We start from the raw sequence: 18,404 nt of genomic DNA, 5'->3' as shown, positions 1-18,404 counted from the left end.
TATGTTCTCTAAAAATTTTTAATCAATATTGTCGACATCATTTTGTACTCGTGAATCGACTTAAAAAAATTGAATTTTAGAAATGCCGCATTTATCGGCAGGTAATAACGAAGGGGTCGTTAACCGTATCGCTTTCTTCGGAACGAGACGAATTCAACGTCCCGCCAATCATCACAGTTACTAGCTCGCGTGACTGTCGTCTCTTCTCTCTCCCCCTCTGTGTGTGTGTGTGTGTGTGTGTGTGTGTGTGTAGTGTGATTGTGTATGCGTGTATGACCATTCAGCCGACGAGCCCCTGGAAAATCGAGGCGAGAAAAAATGTTCAATATTCAACGTGGAGGTAGAGAAAGGAAGCGTTGGAGTGTACGATGAACGGCTAAACTCGTAAATAGAATGCAACGAGACAATCGTATTTATATTCTGTTTGCGGGAACATCGATTCCTTTTGCGCATTTCTCAACGGAATTTACTCTTTGTCGTTTCGAGAGCTCGTACGGGTTCGTCAAAAATGTTTCTGGTCGCTGGATCGAATATTTACTAAAAGACAAATGTATATAGAGAATCTTGGAATGTAATCTATCCAATTCCATTTATATCGTATCTACAGGAAAATATTCGATATTCGTACATTTGAAAGATTCGAAACGCTCGATAGTGGAACATTTGCTTCGAACACTTTCGCTCGTAGACGCGCAACAATCTGAACCAGTAATTCTAGTAAACATAGTTAAGTGATAATTTAAGGAAAAAGAAATCAGTAAAAGGAAAGAGTAATCGTATTAAGTTGCGTATAGGAAGTACCTGCTCGTTGGCAGGTAAGCATCGCCCGTTTTATGATTATGTAGGCACGTTGCATGACGCGCACCGTCTGGGAGGACTTTCATTGAGCGGACAAACCCGTAGGCATGGATTCGAGAGGAAAAAAATTGTCGATACGAAGAAGGGGTTTGGGCACGAAACGAAGGGGAATAGGATGGCTGAGGGTGAGCGTAGAACGGGCAGTCTGCCAGAAAGGACGGGGCGAAAGGTGGGATGAGGTCCGATCGTGGGCATGCATCGAAAGGGGGCGACAGAGACAAGATGAGAGTAAACGAGAGAGGATGAAGTTGCACGGAGGGAATGCAGAGTGTGTATGCCTGGATAAGCGTGTGTGTGTGTGTGTGTGTGAGAGAAAGAGAAAGAGAGTGAAACGGACAAGCTAGAGTTGGCTGGGATACGCGGATAGCGGATTGGGATGGATGGGTTGATTGATTGGGCACGCTTGTATTGTTTCAGGAGGAAGCTGAATCGACGTAACGGTCTACGCCAGGATGGCCAGTTGGCCGTTGAAAATCGTACTCCTGTCCAGCGCCCTCATCCTTGTCCGCGGTAAGTAAGAACACAAATCGCTGGTTGTGCCCGTGGAAATCATTTCTCCTGGTCGTTTCGCCCACCGTGTTCGACCGTCGGCCATTTCAGCAACCGGGGTCGGGCAATGCCGTCGGGATGGCTATTTCGACACGGAGAGGGAGTGCGTTTAAATGTAGAGTAAATATTTGCGTCGCTGAATACGAAGCGAGAAAATGAGACCGTTGCTACCACGTCTGCCTCCAACAGAAAATATTTCGTTAATAAAGTGACTTTCCCTCGAAACAAATTATTTATTTCGGATCTCTTTAAAGAATTAATTCGATGATGGTCGTATTCGAGCAAGTTAGAAAATAAACTAATATTACTTAATAGCATAAATAATCCCTAAGCATTCCAATTGGAAAGCTACCGATAAGATGAAATAGAGGTTTTGGAAAACCATCCGTTTGCAGCGAAACCACTCGCATTAGTACTCGCACTTGGATTACAATGTAACACGATCCTTAAGCTGGGATCGTAAATCATCAACACTGGTGGACTCTGATAAATATTCTCTCAAACATTCGGTAGCTTGATTCTTCTCTGATCCTTCTCTGAATCCTCGTCTTGGCAACGAGAGCCTACAACTGTATGTTTTCGACTATCAAGATGGTTGACGGATACGTTTATTTACCAAATAACGTAGGTACATACAGATCGTTTGGAAGTTAATCCGTCTCGCGCGGCGTTTAAATAGAGTCGGCCAAAGTGCGAGAGCAAAGTATAATACATAGTTTCGTTTCTCGGTGACCGAGTTGCCGGTGATGCCTTTGCCATTGGTTCGAAGCAACCCAGTTTTATTTATTGCATTCCTATAAACGTCCCCGGGGGCATTAAATCGCCGATAAATTCAGCGTATTTCGCCCGATAACAATCGGAACTCTGTCGGAAAAACACGTAGACCGTCCAGCTCGATACTTGTTGCAGCGGATCTTTGGCCTCGAATTTTCCTTTATTCCATTCTTTCTCCTTTCTTATCTGTTTTCAATCATCACCAAACCCAGCCATCCTCTTCCCGCATTGCCACGATCTTATCCGTAATTAAATATCATAGTTTGCGAACCAAAACGGTATAAAGTTTCGCGTCAAGTTTACGACTGCCGTAAAACTCTCCTGCTATTCAATATCATTGCGAAAGACGTTTAAACGTCGAATCTCCCCCGACGATAGTAAAAAGTTTTTAATCGTCGTCGACTAGATTATCGATGTTTCTCCCGAGCATTTAACAAACGCAACGCGTCGCACTTATTTCTTGTACTTGCCTATTGAGGTAGTAAACACACAGATAGTCGAGAAATCGGTTCGGGCGCATCGAATTCGCGTTATCCTAAGCCGCCAAGTAAGTTTGTATTTCAACGCGACTACTTTGACAGCTTTTCTTGCCACTTTATTCCCGGTTTGAAGAGGGAAAGGATGAAACGCGCGTACGAGTACGCGCGGTCGACGCTTTCCCAGAATACAGAGTCGCGGTTGCCAGACGGTTTGCGGGCGCAAGTTGTCGAGAAGAGGAAAATAGCGAAGAAAGACCGTGGAACGATTTTCAAGGTAGTGGTGGTGGTGGTAAGTTGGTTGGGGGCCAATGTGAGCAACGAGGAGAGAAACGGCACGTGACGATGGTTGGGGCGCGTGCGAGAGCAAGCGGCGGTGCTAGTGGAACTGGAAGTGGAAGAGTAAAGAGAAAGAGAAAAAGAAAAAGGAAAAGTAAGAGAAAGTAAAAAGAGGGTGGGTGGTGTTAGTAACGACGATAGTGGGTTAAACGAGAGAGGATGGAGGGGTGGTTTCTTAAAGACGCGAATCGGAGCGCACTTGTTGCACGGAAAAGGAGTATGAGCGACGCCAAGGAAGGAAGGAAGGAGGGAAGGAAGGAAGAAAGGAAGGAAGGAAGGAAGGAAGGAAGGAAGGAAGGAACAGGCGTGTGCAGGCTGGGGAAAGACGGTGTTTCGTCGAGGGTGGCCAGGACGGAAAGGGAGAAGAAAAACGACCAAGGTTAGAGAAGGAGATTTGACAGTGGCGAGAGTTGCCGGAGTGGATGGTAAGGCGAGGAAAAGATGCAGGACCAAGGCGCGGCTAGGGAATCGAATTGATTCTCTTTTACGTGCTGGCATTACTTTTCTTTACCGTCTTGCGATCCTTTGCCTCTTGACCGAGCTTCTTTTTATTCTCCCTCGCACCCCACTCGCTTCGTCTCGCCTCGGCCGTCTTATTTATTTATCAGCTCCGCACGTACCTTTACTCATCCTCGTGCAAAGGATTTGCCGAGTCTTACACTCCTCCTCTTTGTCTTTATCTTTTCATCAATGTTTCTTTTCTACCTTTTCTCTCTCTTTCTGATCTTGTTTCTCTCCACGCCTCGTATAAATCATCTTCTTTCGTTTATTACACCATCCTCAATTTATTCTTTGTCGAGAATGGAAAAAATCGGCGTTGCGATTGTACTACGTATGTATATCGGAGGAAAGGAATGGTCGGGAAGGTTCGATGCCGTTTAAAAGCAAATTACTGAATAGTTATTCTCGTTTTCCATGCGATAGAGAAGAAGAGGCGCAAAGGTACGGACGACGAGGCGCGCGTGTTAATTCAACGTGGATTAGAATTTGCCGGAAAACTCGAGAGAAGAAAAATAGTGCACTCGAGTTTATTAACCGCAAAACAGAGACAGAGTAACAGCTACTCCATGGAATATAGGCTGCAGTCCATTGAACTTTTGGGTCGAGAGAATTCACCGTGTTACTTATTTATCAGCGTCTACGCGTACGTGTGCCGCAGCTATTTTCCTGTAAAGAACCACGCAACCATCGTCCGCTGGGGAAAAGGCACTTTCCAGTCGAGTGGATAGAATCACCCGGTCGGGATTGGATTGGAGCCTCGACGAAAAACTTATTGGGATTCCTTACGGATATAACGGGGTTTCCGAGTTCGCTTTCACCCGGAAGCTCAACGAGCAAATTGATCGACATCGACCAAGGGTATCGCCGCCATATTAGCTAGAGAATCGATATCGCGGAGATAATTTCCCGCTTGTGCGAAGCAACTTGTGCTATAATCCAAGCTCCAGCTTTCTCACACTTTACTTTAAGAAATAAATTTGATTACGAAAGCTTGCCGTTGCCTCGTCTAACCGTATCTTGTCCAGAGCCAATCTTGTTCGACGAATAACCGTGTCCCTGAGAATGCCATCAACTAATCGTAAATTAATATAACGTAGACTCGCGCAGTAACCGGCATGCGGGACAAATTTGCCGCGATGACGCTTTATTGATTTCAATATTAACGCGGCCGGGCGGTTCCACGAGACTTTGACGGAAATGGGGTCGGTAGCACGGTAAGGAGAACCAGGACTCGCATCGTTTCACGCGATCGGTCGATCGTATCCAGTCGAGGAGATCGAAAGCTGGAAACGGTCCAACATCCTTTAAAATGTTCGGTTCGATCGGTTTTTCTGGAAATTTAACCTACCGTATGATTTCGCAAGCGATCAGAGCAGGTATGTTGCAACGTTTCACTCTATTCTCGGCGGTCATGTCGATAGCTTTGTAAAATAGAACGTAATCCCTCATGTCGGAATGCTGAATCCAGAGAAACTCTTCTTCCGTAAATACATATGTATGTGTATATTGAGATAAAGGATTCCGTTACGCGTTACCGTGGAACTTGTATCAATCGGTTAATTGAAATCGAGCTAGTAATTCGGTTTTCGGACCATCTTCTTTCCGACCATCGGAGTAGAATTCACCTCTATCGGCAATCAAACCTTGGAGCGGCAGGAAAGTTTCATAAAAGAATTCAAATTAGTCGAACCTCGGAATTTAACTATCCTGTTCGAGGTTCGCCGATTAAATTTTCGCTCGAGAGTATTGACCTCGGCTGCTTCGTACCACGGGTCGATGTGTGCCTTATTTTTACACTATCGATTTCCTTCGCCTCTTTGACGCGGGATCTTGAATTATTCAACGACTTTTTGGTTCGCGCTGTTTCGGTTCTCATTCTACATATATGGAATATCAGAGATCCGCGTTGGTGCCTTTTTCCTTTTCGGCCGTAGATGATCGATCATCGTTCTATGATTCTCGGACGCTAATTAATATCGTCGAACCACCACCGCCGCGCTGATCTCTCCTATCTCTTGAAAATCTTTTCCGTACGTAATCCGATCTATCGGGCCGAAAGAGGATTTCCTTTGCTACCCTTTTCAGGAAGCAGCCGCCGATTCGACGGATCGGTATCTACACCCCGTGAATCGCGTATATTCCGGCTACGTGAATTATGCGAGTCGGGAACGGCTCAACTATATGTACATACTTGGATCGCAGTTGTTGAATCGTACATTTTAATTAACCAAGTCGTATGGAGGCATTGCCTAGGCTAACCGTCTTTGCTCGATTGATACTCGTGTTGCGAGGGAAGAAATTAAACATTGCACCGATCGAACGTTATTCGTGGTTAACGGTCAGCAAGAAAAGGTACAAAGGCTAACGGAAAAGGACCGAAGGTCGCGGATCCCCGTAGATTCGAGCAGCGACAAGCTATACATATTTGCGCAGAATGTCTCGGGCTCAGTCGGCTCGTTTTCTCTCGCGTAAAGTGTTAAATAAAGAAATTTAAACGTGACTCTGAATGTCGCGCCGACGGACAGCCCAATGGCATGGCGCGACAACATTAAGAGTACATATTCGCAGAATCCTACAATTCCAACACGGTCGCAATTGCTACACACCGTGGTCGAAACGTTATATCTATGTAGCTTTCTTGACGATGGGATACAAAAGAAAAAGCAATCGCAGGTGTATGCGTAAAAGTGATCGATCTGAGCAGTTAAACTGAATTTCCCCGTGCGTGGGCAGCAACCGAACGACACTCGAATCAACCCATGTCACGATCACGATGTTCGTTTCGTTTTAATCTGGAATATTTGTTCGGACACGTAATTGGTAACATGGGCAACGCAGAAAATATTGTATAATTCGAAACGACGTCAACGATTTCACCGTGGAGCATTTGTTTTCTTCAAAGCCCGGGTCATTTAAGCTGGAACGCAAAGTTGGCAGGGTTTGTCGCGTAGAGGCGTGTACACGCGTTGTTTATAAATTTCCTTTCTGGCCGTGGTCGCGCGCCCCTGCGCCGTATTATTCTTTTGTAAGGGAGAACTGCGCTCCCTTTGGGACGCCGCATGGATTTCGCGGCGCGCATTTCCATAAACACGCGGCTGAATTTACAACCGCCAGCCGAAGGGGACCAAAACAAAACGCCTTCTCCCTAAATCGACGCGATTTTCGACTGCAACGCGAACAGGCGGGAAACAGGCGAGCAAGCAATACACGGATCAAAATTTTGCATTCGTAACGCCGCGCCACGCCAATTTTGTTGAAATATTCTGTAATTCACCGTGCTGCGCGTAACCTTTCTGATCTTTTTACCTCGAGACATTTAAATTAAAGCACGTTGCAATTCGAAGATACTCTGCGACGATCAATTGTTGCGTACGGTGTTTAATCTAACGAGACGAAGTGTAACAGTCGGCTCGCGACTGTAAATAAACACAAGTCCCAAACTGAACAAATATTGTTTATATCGTTGTTGTGAGAAATCGTGACATGTATATACCAAACACTCTATCGACGACGATGCTACGTAAAGGGAAGTATAAAGTACTGTTACGTGTCAGGTTGTTAGCTAATTTCAGCAAACCGAGCGACTGGTATCGATCCGGCTCAATTTCCGCTTCCTCTTTCCGGCGTTGCACGCGTGCGTCTTGTAATATCGAAGACGCTTGGCACGGCGCGACGCGACGCGACGCGGAGCGGAGCGGCGAGAGGCTGCTCTGACAGTACAATTTCTCCAGATTCTCCGCGATGCGACGCGGAATTATTGGGAAGGCATTGAAGCACATCGGAGCACACAGCGTTGTGCTTTCAAGGCGGCAACAAAGGCGATTAAACCGCGTGTCACGGTTATGACGTCTGCTACAATAAACGGAATATTCAATGGACAAGGCGGGAACTACGCATTGATAATACTAATCGCGTACTTAGATTCGAGCGGTGTTAGTAATACGTCGCTCCGACGTTCTCGCACGGAACACGCGTTGTTTCGCGTAATTTATGGTATGCAATTTCGACGCGGTTGCAACAAGTTACGCAAACAGGCATTTTAATTAACGATAATCGTACGATTCCATGGCTTTGAATTCCACAAAGAAATTACGTACATGAAAAATGTCAGTTGGCGCGGACGAACGAAAAACAGCGTTGCGCTGCGTCCTACCGATTAAGTTGAATTAATGGAAAAGTAAAAAATAATCGAAAATATGTGTGTCGTTGAATAGAGAGGACGAGTTAACTCGGCTTGCCCGATTCAACGGTGAACGCAATATCTTTCCGAATGTTTTCCCTTTGGAGCTTTTCAATTACCCGCCGGCAGCAACGAACAAGTCCCGGAAATATAGTTTGCTGAATTTACACCTCAGTCGGTTTTGACCAAGTTTCCTGCGCTTCGTGCGCTTCGTCCTCCCCTGACGGACTTTGTTAATAACACGGCACGAGCAGCCACTCGACGGTTTATTCACGCGTTTCAGCAACAATTTCGTTTCCTGGTTGTATACTTTGCCTGGGGAAATCGTAATGTCCGCGGTGGATTCACCGCTGTAAATTGACGGAACGAGCAATTACGCCAGAGCTCGTAAATGGACATCGCACGAGACACATTAGTTTGCGTACAGTTAATGCACGCACGTACCGCTTGTATGCATCTCGCTCAAGTTTACGAACCGGAACCGTAAACTTTCCAATTAAACCATCGAACGTGTGTTTTACCTTTCTGCATCCTTCCGTATTAATTAGACCGAAAGGAACATTGTAGAGAAAAGGAAAAGGTTCGCGTGCAGCGAATCGTGCGCCAGGCCAACAACTAGCGAATCAAAGAAATCGTTTCGATGCTTTCCACTAGCTACAATTCTGACGAAACCTTCGCGACGCTTACGGTCCGAGATAAAAGTTTTCCATCGTGCAAACTATTAAGTTACTTTCAAAGTTGAACGCGTCACACTCGATGGCTTAAACACGCTTCGCCGTAAAATGTTCAGTATATCGAACAAATCCTCGAACGGATCTGGTGGCAAGTTTCTTTTACGCATCGATGCGTTTCAGTGTCTACAGAGACACTTTGTCCCCTCTCCCCTCTAATCGTTTTCACGGTTTTGTTAACCGTGCAGCCAAGTCATACGGTCTTGTTAACGGATTAGACGAAATTTGTCAACTTTCTATCGATCTTTATCGATAGATTCATGCACGAGAGAAATATTTTCTACGTAAACTATCGTTTCGTTGCTCGACGTATTCGGATATTTTCCGAAAGGTTCGCCACCTTGGTAAGGAAAATGTCGATGTTTCCGGCGAGTTCTAAAAGAGAATTAAAAGAAATGCGAATTACAGAGCGAAGGAACGCGGTCTCCACAGGGCGAGGTCTTCGACCTCGTGAGTTTCGGCTTTTGACACGTTCCGCGTATGGTCGTACGCCTCTGAACTCCCAGGCCTCGATGTTTCGCGCTTGTTAACTAGTTAAAGCCATTGTGTTCGTACGTCAGAGCGTGCGGGCGGACCGGCTCCGAGGCCCTGCCTGCCGGCGCCCCAGAGACGTATCTGGAGATGTCTGGAGACACGAACGACGTCGACGACCGACGTCGTACAGGCACACAGGAAGTTCTGTAGATGAGATGAAACGCGTCGGAAACAAGAGGCTCCTCCGAGGGTGGAAAAAGGAAAAGTGATTACGTTGGGAACGTCACCCTACTCAGTCGCCAGCCGTTTCTGGTACACCCTGGCTCCGAGTCGATAATTAACAAGCCAGACCAGCCGAGTCACTTAGGCATGCTGCTGCGTCCTCGTCCTCGTTGCACCCATACTTTTGCAGCGATCCTTTTTTTACCCACGATTTCTCTGTCCGTCTTTTTCTGTATCGCTCCACAACGAACCCGACACTGTGAACAACGGTTTAATCGTTAACGAGAAAAGTTTGCATTTTCGAGAAAACAAACGTCTGCAATTTCTGTGCTCGTTGCTCTCGCTCTGCCCTTCCCCCAACCCAACCCAACCCAACCCAACCCAACCCAACCCTACCCCGAACCCGATCGTCCTTTCGCTCCATGTATTTCGGTAAGAAATTCCACGAATCGTGGATCGTTGCCGATCCTTTTTCGGTTTTTTCATTGTCCGTCGCGAACACGACTCTTTTTAAAAAGGCAAAGGCCCGGCATGGTTTCTGTCAACATCGCCATCGGTTGCGAAACGCACGATCATCCTGTCTCCGTCTCTTTCGTTCGAACAGCATCGTTTCAACATTCTTCTCGAGTTACAATTACTAATTGGATCGCCATTTGAGCTTTTATACACGCGACTGTCTGCTCTTCTTCGAATACCGTCGAATACGTACACGGACAAGGTACCCATTTATATTAAAAAAAAAGAGGTATTCGCAATCGTGCCTGAGGATGTCATCGCGCTTCTCTGCGTCGTCTTTCTTCCGAGGCGATACCCAAAGGCAAACGAGCGTATATTGAATTTTTCGTTTATGGTGTAGCGTATTTGTTGCGAACCGTGTGGTCGAATTCTTTGATTTCGGTTTACGTTGTCGTGCGTGATCGTTGCAACGCGCGCGTTATTCTTTTGCCGTCCGTTCGGTGAGCAACTAAAGGCTATACGAAACGATGCCGTTGAGTAAAAAGCATCGAGTCTCGTCCGGTAACGAGAGTATCGGGAGAAGGAGGACTCGTCTTCCGAGGGAACTCGGGATCCCGTGCGACGCTCGCCTCGACACTCGTTAACGAACACTCGATGAGACCCGTGCACTTAGCCCACGGTATCGGCTGATTCCTCCTACCCCTCCGGCACCAGCCTCACCACCGCCGCGTCGTCGTCGCGCACTCCGCCACTTTGCCTTCGTTTTCGCGCGGCCATTCGCCCCGCTCTCGCAACCACGAACGCCAGTTTATCCGGGGTAAAAATTTAATTTACGCCGCCTGTCGCCGCGGCTATGAGCCGAAGCCGGTGAAAAGCTTTGGCTGAGCCTGTACAAGTGACAAGAGGAAAGAGGAAAGAGGGAGGGAGGGAGGGAGGGAGGGAAGGAGGAGGATAGAGTGCGGATCGAGCCAGAACCCTAGGGTGCGTCAAGAGTATAAGTGCACCAGAGGGGGTGACTGCTACCACCATCCCATCCTCCTTCTAGTACCCAGGGAGGGTAGAGTTTCCTATGGTTTAATTGGGCGCGAAATCATTTCCGATGCAATGCGCGCGGATGCAGCCGCGACGACGAGTAATCACCGTAAAAGCTCGACTTCTCTCTCCCGCCTCTCGTTTCCTATCCCTCTGGCTCGCTCGTTACCTCTTTCCTTCGTGCGCTTCACCCTGTACAAGTTTCCTTTCTTCTTTCCTCTCCCGTCGTTTTACTCGCGTCTATCTTCCACCGTGTTCGGATCGTTTCTCAAGGCACAAAAGAAGCCGCGATCGATACCCTCACTGTCGCACAGCCCTGCACGCGTTCCTCTCCATCCTATTTGTCGTCGAGCACCAATCGGCCGTCGAATCGCGGATCCTTTTTCCGATTCCGTTGCGTTTGTCGCTCGTCTTGACCGTCGTACGCTGCTATTACGTCCCCCTTACGAATACGCCAAGCAAATCCATTCGAAATATCGAAACCCAAAGCCAACTAACGTTTCGCTTGTTGGATGAAAAGTAGCCAATGTCCTGTCCGAGTAACGCGCAATAGTATCCGCACATTCTGCTGCCAAACAGTATGTAATGCACGCGTTTTTCGATCGCTCAAAAGTATGTATCGTATCAACCATAAACAGACAAACGCACGTCCAACTACATATTATAGTCGTTCCTTTAAAATCCCTATTGATTTGCGACACCGATTTCATTAACTCCGTCCTGATTATTATTATTATCATCATCATCATTATCATTATGGTCGTTATTTTACTCTTACGTGGAAATAATAATGGTTATTGCGATATTAATCGTGTGTGTGCCGTGTGTTTGGTGATTTTGCACAGATTCGAGTTGCCGTCCAGCGCGTTAGCCGCAGAACGGAAATGCGCAAATTGCGCGCCACCATCGTCGCCGTTGGATTTCCGATATTTGGTAATTTCCGAGCGGCGGCCACGCCAATGTAGACGCTATTAACATGCCGACGAACATGGACTCGATTTAAAATTAATTACGTCGAATGTAATCGGTTCTCCCGTCGATTCTTTAAATCAGAAAGGCGTAACGACGCCCGAAACGTTTGATTCTCGCGACTAATTACGCGCGGTACCGTATTCGCAAATTTCGATTCGTAATGCTTGCCAACTTGAACGCGCTTGCGACGTACGAGTAACGAGCAAATTAAATTTTGCTATACCTAGAGGCTCGATTTACGAACAATCGACATACTGCGAGGGTAAAAAAGCGTATTCCTTCGTGGGCGATTTAATCGCATTAGTATCGCCTTTTCGAGCGAAAATCGTATCTACAAGACTGGATTTTGGTACGCTCCCGCGTCAGCTATCGTCTGATATACATACATATGTATACTATGTATAACGTGGCGTTAACAGCTTTGTATTCTATCGTAAAAGGCACAGCCTCGTGGCTAACTATCGCGTCCGATAGTTAAACTAGACGGTATAACGAGGATGCTTTGTAAGTCGCTTTTACGTTCCTCATCCTGGGCTTGTCATATCGTTATCACGGAGGAAACTTAAATGGAGAAACGGGAGATCGTTGACACGTGTAACTACGAAGGCCAGGAAATTGCAAAAATACTCGCGGCTCTTACCCGCTTATTTTAATATCGACGCTCCGTCTGTTCGAAGCCATTCCAAACCTACCTCGAATACAGCTCGCCGAAACAGATACGCAATATCTACACGAGTATATTCTTGGTAGGTTACATCAGGTTGCAGGTTGAAGGTTGCATCAGCATTATTTAAATTACAACTTGCGAAAAAATAAGCTAGCATCCGCTGTTAATAACGAATAACAAATATTGAGTAACGTCCTTTATTAAATGAAGCTTTCGGTTCGCTTAGTACGCGTGGTCGCGCTACAGGCAAACCGTCGATGCATTAATCGTGAATAGAGAGATCGGTGGGGGGGCTTCGACGCGTTCCCGTCGCTCGAAGAAAACGAAGCTGCGTCTAGCTGGCGGCGAACGTGCAGCTAGATTTTGCAACGTTGTAGGAAACTTGGCGCAGCTGCTACCACCGTCGTTCACCTTCTCGCCCGCAATTTATGCTAAGTAAATTAACATTGATCTGGCCGGGAAATATGGGTTCGTTCCGGCAGACAGGAAACGGAACGGAACGGAACGCACTGTGCTCTCTGTACTTCCATCTCCATCCTTTCGGCCGTGGCATATTCGAATTTTACGCGCGCACACACATCCAGAAGCAATCCGTGATTCCCGTACATCGTCCCCGGAGCGTTACGGAGCTTTCGTTCGGTCGGTTGAACGCGAACGAAAGCAACCTGTGAAAGGGCGCAATGCACGCTAAGAGGTGGCGTAAATGGTGTAAAAATCGATTAATCCCGCGACGATATTACGCTGTTGCTGCGGAACGTGAACCCTTCAGCGAGCGTTCCATGCTCGCGAAACTTACCCCCAGAGATTCCTTGTTAACATTTTATAAATGGACATATACCTTCATGGAAGCCTTCATCGACAAATTGGTATTCTTGATTTTCGTCTTATTTTGCCCTCTAGAATTCCCCATTAAAATTTTTCCCAGGGGTGGCCGAACACCCTGTATATTGCCCATTTTCTATTTCAAGCGAAAACGTGTGCACGCGCGCCTACAAGTATCTACGTACCTAGCTACATACGTAGGTAGTTGTGCAATCGTCGCGAGAGTATAATATCGCCCCACTCTACGAGAACCAATTAATCCGTGCGACCGACACGATGACCAAGAGTCGATCGCGCTCCTTCCGACACTGAACCCTATATCTATGTATATCCCGTTAACGTATCAATTTAACGACACAAATCGAGTCCGTGTACGCTTCAAACTGATCGTTAAAAATTTTTGCTAAACGCAGCCGGCTGTACGCGAGAACAAGGGCGCCGATATTTCTCGATACAATCTATATGTATAGTCACGCGAAAACCAATTAACCTACATTCGGTTCGACTGCATTTGCGCTCGGCCATTTCCCTAATTATACGCGACAGCTCACCGCGCGTTCTACCTACATATATTTTATTTTCGCTCAACGTCGCAATTCGTCTCATCGAGGATTGTAATATTTTTTTATTATTTATTATATTTACGTATCTATTACTTCAGGAACAGGAAAAGGAGGAGCAAGATAAGATTTACAATGCAAGACAAATAGCCAGAAAACCAGAAAAACTCACGTTTCGTGGATGTTCCGTGTTCTTGGTAACACGCGAACCGTACCTACGTATAATTATTCCTATTTATACGTAAAATATGTACGTCGAATACGTATAGCTTGAAACGAACGGTCCGAGTAACGTTGTTCAGTTTTTCCCCCTTCGAATCGATAACAGTTTCGAGCGGCTTTAGGCAAAAAAAAAAAAAGAAAAAATAAAAAAAAAAAAATAAAAATAAAGGAATTAGAACGAGTACGCGCGAGCGCTGTTACCTTTTTACCGTGGACCTCGACACTGTTTGTAGCCAGGTATCCCATCTGCGCGAGAAACGACGTTTCAAATCGATCGATTAGGAATCGAGTTTCCTCCATTCGATAATAAGAAAATAATTATGCGACTCAACAATTTCACATCTTCCAACGTTTCTTTTCGCTCGGTAGAATTTAAACGTTATTTATTGTTTCTTTCTTTCGTTTCTCTTTGAAAATTCTATCCTCTTTCGCGAATTATTTTTCCACTTCTTGCCGTTTCTGTTTCTTCTCGAACGATCGTACTACGCTGCATCAGATTTTATCGGGCGCACGGTAACAAGCTTCATGAATTTTATTAGTCGACGTTTGAAACGGTACGCGCTGACAGAGTGAGAACTGTGTCGGATAGCGCCTTGTCAACTTCGCCCTACCGATCGATACGCGACATTCGAATTTCACGCGATTTAAAATACGTTCGCTAGTATAGAACCGAAATAAATGAGTTTTTTTCAATGCGAAGGAAAAATCTAGTGCCTCTCGATGTCGACACGATAGAGTTACATCGACGATTAACCGTATTTCGCAGCAGATATTGCGAGAGCTAGTAAATTCTAAAGTTAAACGAAATCGTCGGCGCCACGGTTAAACTTTGTTGCTAGCAGATAGAGAAATAAAATCGCACGCCAATATGCGCGCGAGGCATGATGCGCATTAAACGTACTTGATAATAACGAAAAATCGCGCCATCTTGTTACCTTTTTTGCTCCCGGTACGACACACCCGGCATACATATTTCTCCCTGTAATGACCGTGAGCGAACCATGAATCGCGTAATTTATCTTTCATAAACGTATATTTACACGCGGTAAGAGTGTAAATATAGGATGCATGCGAACGCGTATAGAGGAAAAATTAGGATCAATATTTACCGCGCGAAATAGTCGGTGTACGTAAATACTCGAATAAATCTCGATTAATGCACCATTCGAAACGAGAGAAACAAGCCTTGCACTCCTGCTGCGTCTCGATTATTTCATTGGGGTATTATAAACGATTCAGGCTTGCGATTATATGAACGATCGCTCGTTCCGTTGCAAAGGGACATGCTGATTCGAATTATATTTAAACTCGTTGATCGAATATTAAACGATTAATGGATCTTTATTGAAATCGGCTGAGAGCGAAAATGGAACACGACTACCATGATTTCGTTCTTTCGGTTAATTTTTTTTGTCGAGGTGATTTCTTCGAGCTCCAGCGGACACGATTAGCCGAGAATTGAATGTTCTTTCGCGGAACAGCGAAAAGTTCTGGTAACTTTCTCTTTGGTAAAGAGAGAGATTACGTAGATACGCGAGAATGATTGCGAGTAATATTGTTGGGAGGTAACTCGACCGAGAGATACGCGCGTCAGGAAGAATCACGGAACCGGAAAGAGACAGAAAAATAACACAGCCATTAGCTCATATTATTTGCTATGTAATTAATACTTATATTAATTAGATAGTAAATAATATGACCCAGGTCTCACCGCGTGGAGGTTGCTGCGTAAGGAGACCCGCCCCACGTATGTATGTGTCCTGATTATTAAAGCACCAATATGTACTTTATTATTAATTGGACGCTTTTATTATGATAGCGCCTGATAAGACACTGATGGTCCAATCAGAAATAAACAACGAGTCACGCGTCGATAAGAGGTTTTTAAATTCTATCGGACACTTGAGGGGAAAAAATAATTAAAGGGTAATTAAACGAGCAGCGACGATCGATGAAAAGTATACCGTGATACGTGATGTAAGCGCTATAGGTGGATCCGGTACGATTGCGAGTCCGTGGTAGATGGATAATAAAAAAAATCCCGGGCATGTGCGGCGCATGGTTGGTTTTTAAAAAAGGGTGACTCGACGAAGCAGAAATACCTTTGGTAGCGCAGAGTCTTTGAAACGATTTCGACGCGAGATCGTCGATACTCGCTGCGATAAGTTGCCTACGACGCGTTGTCCCTGGACGCGTTTAACTCGCATCGCTCGACAAAAAAAAGCAAAACGTTCGACAAGGAACAACAGCCGCGTAAAATTGAGGAAAAGAGGAGAGAAAGCCGGGTTGGTGGACGATGCTGGCGGCGGCGGGACGAAGTGGGGCAGGACGGGGGAGTGGCACCGGAGGGTGTTAGGGAGCAGAGGAGGGTTGAGTCTGGAGAGGGGCGTAGAGATCGATGAGATAGAAAGAGAGACGACAAAAGAACCGATGGGACGGAATGGAACGGAACGGAACGGAACAGAGCGGAACGGAACAGAGCGGAACGAAACGGAACGAAACGGAACGGAACGGAACGGAACGGAACGGAACGGAACGGAACGGAACGGAACGGAACGGAACGGAACGGAACGGAACAAAACGAAAACGTTGAAAAAGGAGGTACAGGGATAAATGAAGTGGATAGGGAGAGAAAGTAGCAGAAACGAAACGAGCGAGAAAGAATGAAATATAATTGATAGGGAGCGAACGAGCGGGAAAAGTGTACGGCGTATGCAAATGAAAGGGATGGGAAACCGGGGTTAGAGAGGAGAGAGGAAACGCGAGTGGAATGGAGAAAGGAGGAGGAAACGAGAGGCGCATATGCATACGTGCGAGATGCGACGCAGACTCCGGGGACTGCGTTAATTCCAGGGGAGCTGATTAATCGGAAACAGGACTATCGTGCAAATAGGCGCGAGATAACCCCGTTCTCCGCCGCGTCCACCACCTATCTGCGTGCATGTCCTCCCTGGCTCCATAATGTATCCTGATGGTGGGTTCGATCGACCCCGTTCCTAGATTTACAGTTAAGTCCATGGGAGCTGGAGCTGGAGCTGGAAGGGGCATGGGGGTAGCGCGTCGGATCGCATCGATTTAATTACGATCGATCTGTCGAGCCGATGACGCTGCGCGCAACCAACATCGGCACGATATATGTATCTCGTAGTTTGCCCTAAATTTCCAAACTGTCCGGTCACATGACTGCGCCCGGCCCGGCCTGGCCCGGCCGGCGCTCCTCCGCGCCATGTTGCGTTACGCTGTTTCGTTTATACCATATCTATGTAGTACCTATCTACTGCCTTGCGATTCGCAACCTCTACCGATGCCAATTTCATTCTACAATTACCATTCAGATCCAAAGGCAAATTAAAATTTCCTACGAACATCACCACTCACCAATACGTTCAGACATAACGGGCATCGCCAAGTTAAATATGACAAAAAACTTGATCTTCTTATCAAAGAAAATTTATACGTCTCGAAAACACGTAACATCCACCAGCACGTGACATTTTCCATTCGTAGAGACATTGTCGGTGATTCGTCTCTGCATTCGTTGGCAAGGTATAAATTTCAACGTAGCAGCCAGATTACGGGTCGCCCGAGTTTCCAAAGATACGAATCTCTCGGCGTTCGTCGCGACCACAAGGGTTTCGCCTATGTTGAAACAAAGCTAAAGATATATTCCAAAGATGATAGTTGCAATGTCGTTACTTGCACTTGAATACATTTTAAATGGTATTTATTGGATAGTGTCAGCAGAACGTATTAAATTAATCGATAGCCGCGTCGTTGGTTTAGGTAGACAATTTCGAATAAAAGTATTTATTCTGCAAAAAAGAAGAGGTCGTTTAATTTACTGAGAAATTCAATTAATCGTAGGAATCTATCAGGACGCAATAGCAGTAACAGCGGTTGCCCTGTTTCGGTATATCGCAACTTGGTCCGAATTGCGAAAATATCTGTTCCGCGCAGTCCAATTGCATCGAACCGCACCGCTATTATCGAATGCAGCGTTCGCGCAACCGATTTTCACGATAAAATACGTAGGTACTTTATTCGTGGCCGACAGAGCAACGAACTTTCCGTTTATTCCTCGGGTTGGTTGTACTTTTTGCGCCCTTGGAACCTATCGTGCTATGTACTTGGAACGTCGAAACGGTTAAAAGTTTCTTCTTCGTTTTTCCCCCTCAAAGTTTCCCCACCGCGAAAATGGTCGCGCAAGTTTCGAAATAAAATTCACGCGACGCGTATCATCGATTCCCTCGCGATTTATCCGTCGGAGCAAAGAAGAAACAGAGCCACGCGGTTTCGTTCGAGAAAATAAAAGATATTACAACTGGTTATTAAATTGCGAAATACCTACTATTCTCGGATATCGAGAAACCTAGCTAATAGCCTGAACGATTTAAAACGAACCGTTGTCCGATAGGAGAATAAAGCAGCTTATTCGGGTTACTTTTGCCGACAGTTGGTCGGCGGGCGGATCTTGCGAATCTTATCGTTGATACGGTTGGTTCTTGTCGCGAACGTGTAGCTATATGTATGTACTTTGACCTACGAGACGAGCTTTTAAACAGGTTTAGC

The 18,404-nt window shown here is 46.0% G+C and overlaps 1 protein-coding gene across 5 annotated transcripts in view; it reads left to right on the top strand.

Annotated features, from left to right (window-relative positions):
- Nucleotides 1–18,404, top strand: part of LOC143340783 (cell adhesion molecule Dscam1) — a 78,723-nt gene that overhangs the window by 15,393 nt on the left and 44,926 nt on the right. For all 5 annotated transcript variants that reach the window (XM_076763066.1, XM_076763071.1, XM_076763065.1 and 2 more), the window contains exon 2: nt 1,276–1,368. In XM_076763066.1, coding sequence (XP_076619181.1) covers nt 1,311–1,368 — 58 coding nt within the window. In that variant the 5' untranslated portion in view covers nt 1,276–1,310. The remainder of the gene's footprint in view (nt 1–1,275; nt 1,369–18,404) is intronic.

The sequence above is a fragment of the Colletes latitarsis genome, chromosome 4 (assembly GCF_051014445.1).
Source record: "Colletes latitarsis isolate SP2378_abdomen chromosome 4, iyColLati1, whole genome shotgun sequence".
In the NCBI taxonomy this organism is placed as follows: domain Eukaryota; kingdom Metazoa; phylum Arthropoda; class Insecta; order Hymenoptera; family Colletidae; genus Colletes; species Colletes latitarsis.
The sequence above is the reverse complement of the archived record's forward strand: the minus strand, read 5'-3'. Positions and strand labels throughout refer to the sequence as shown.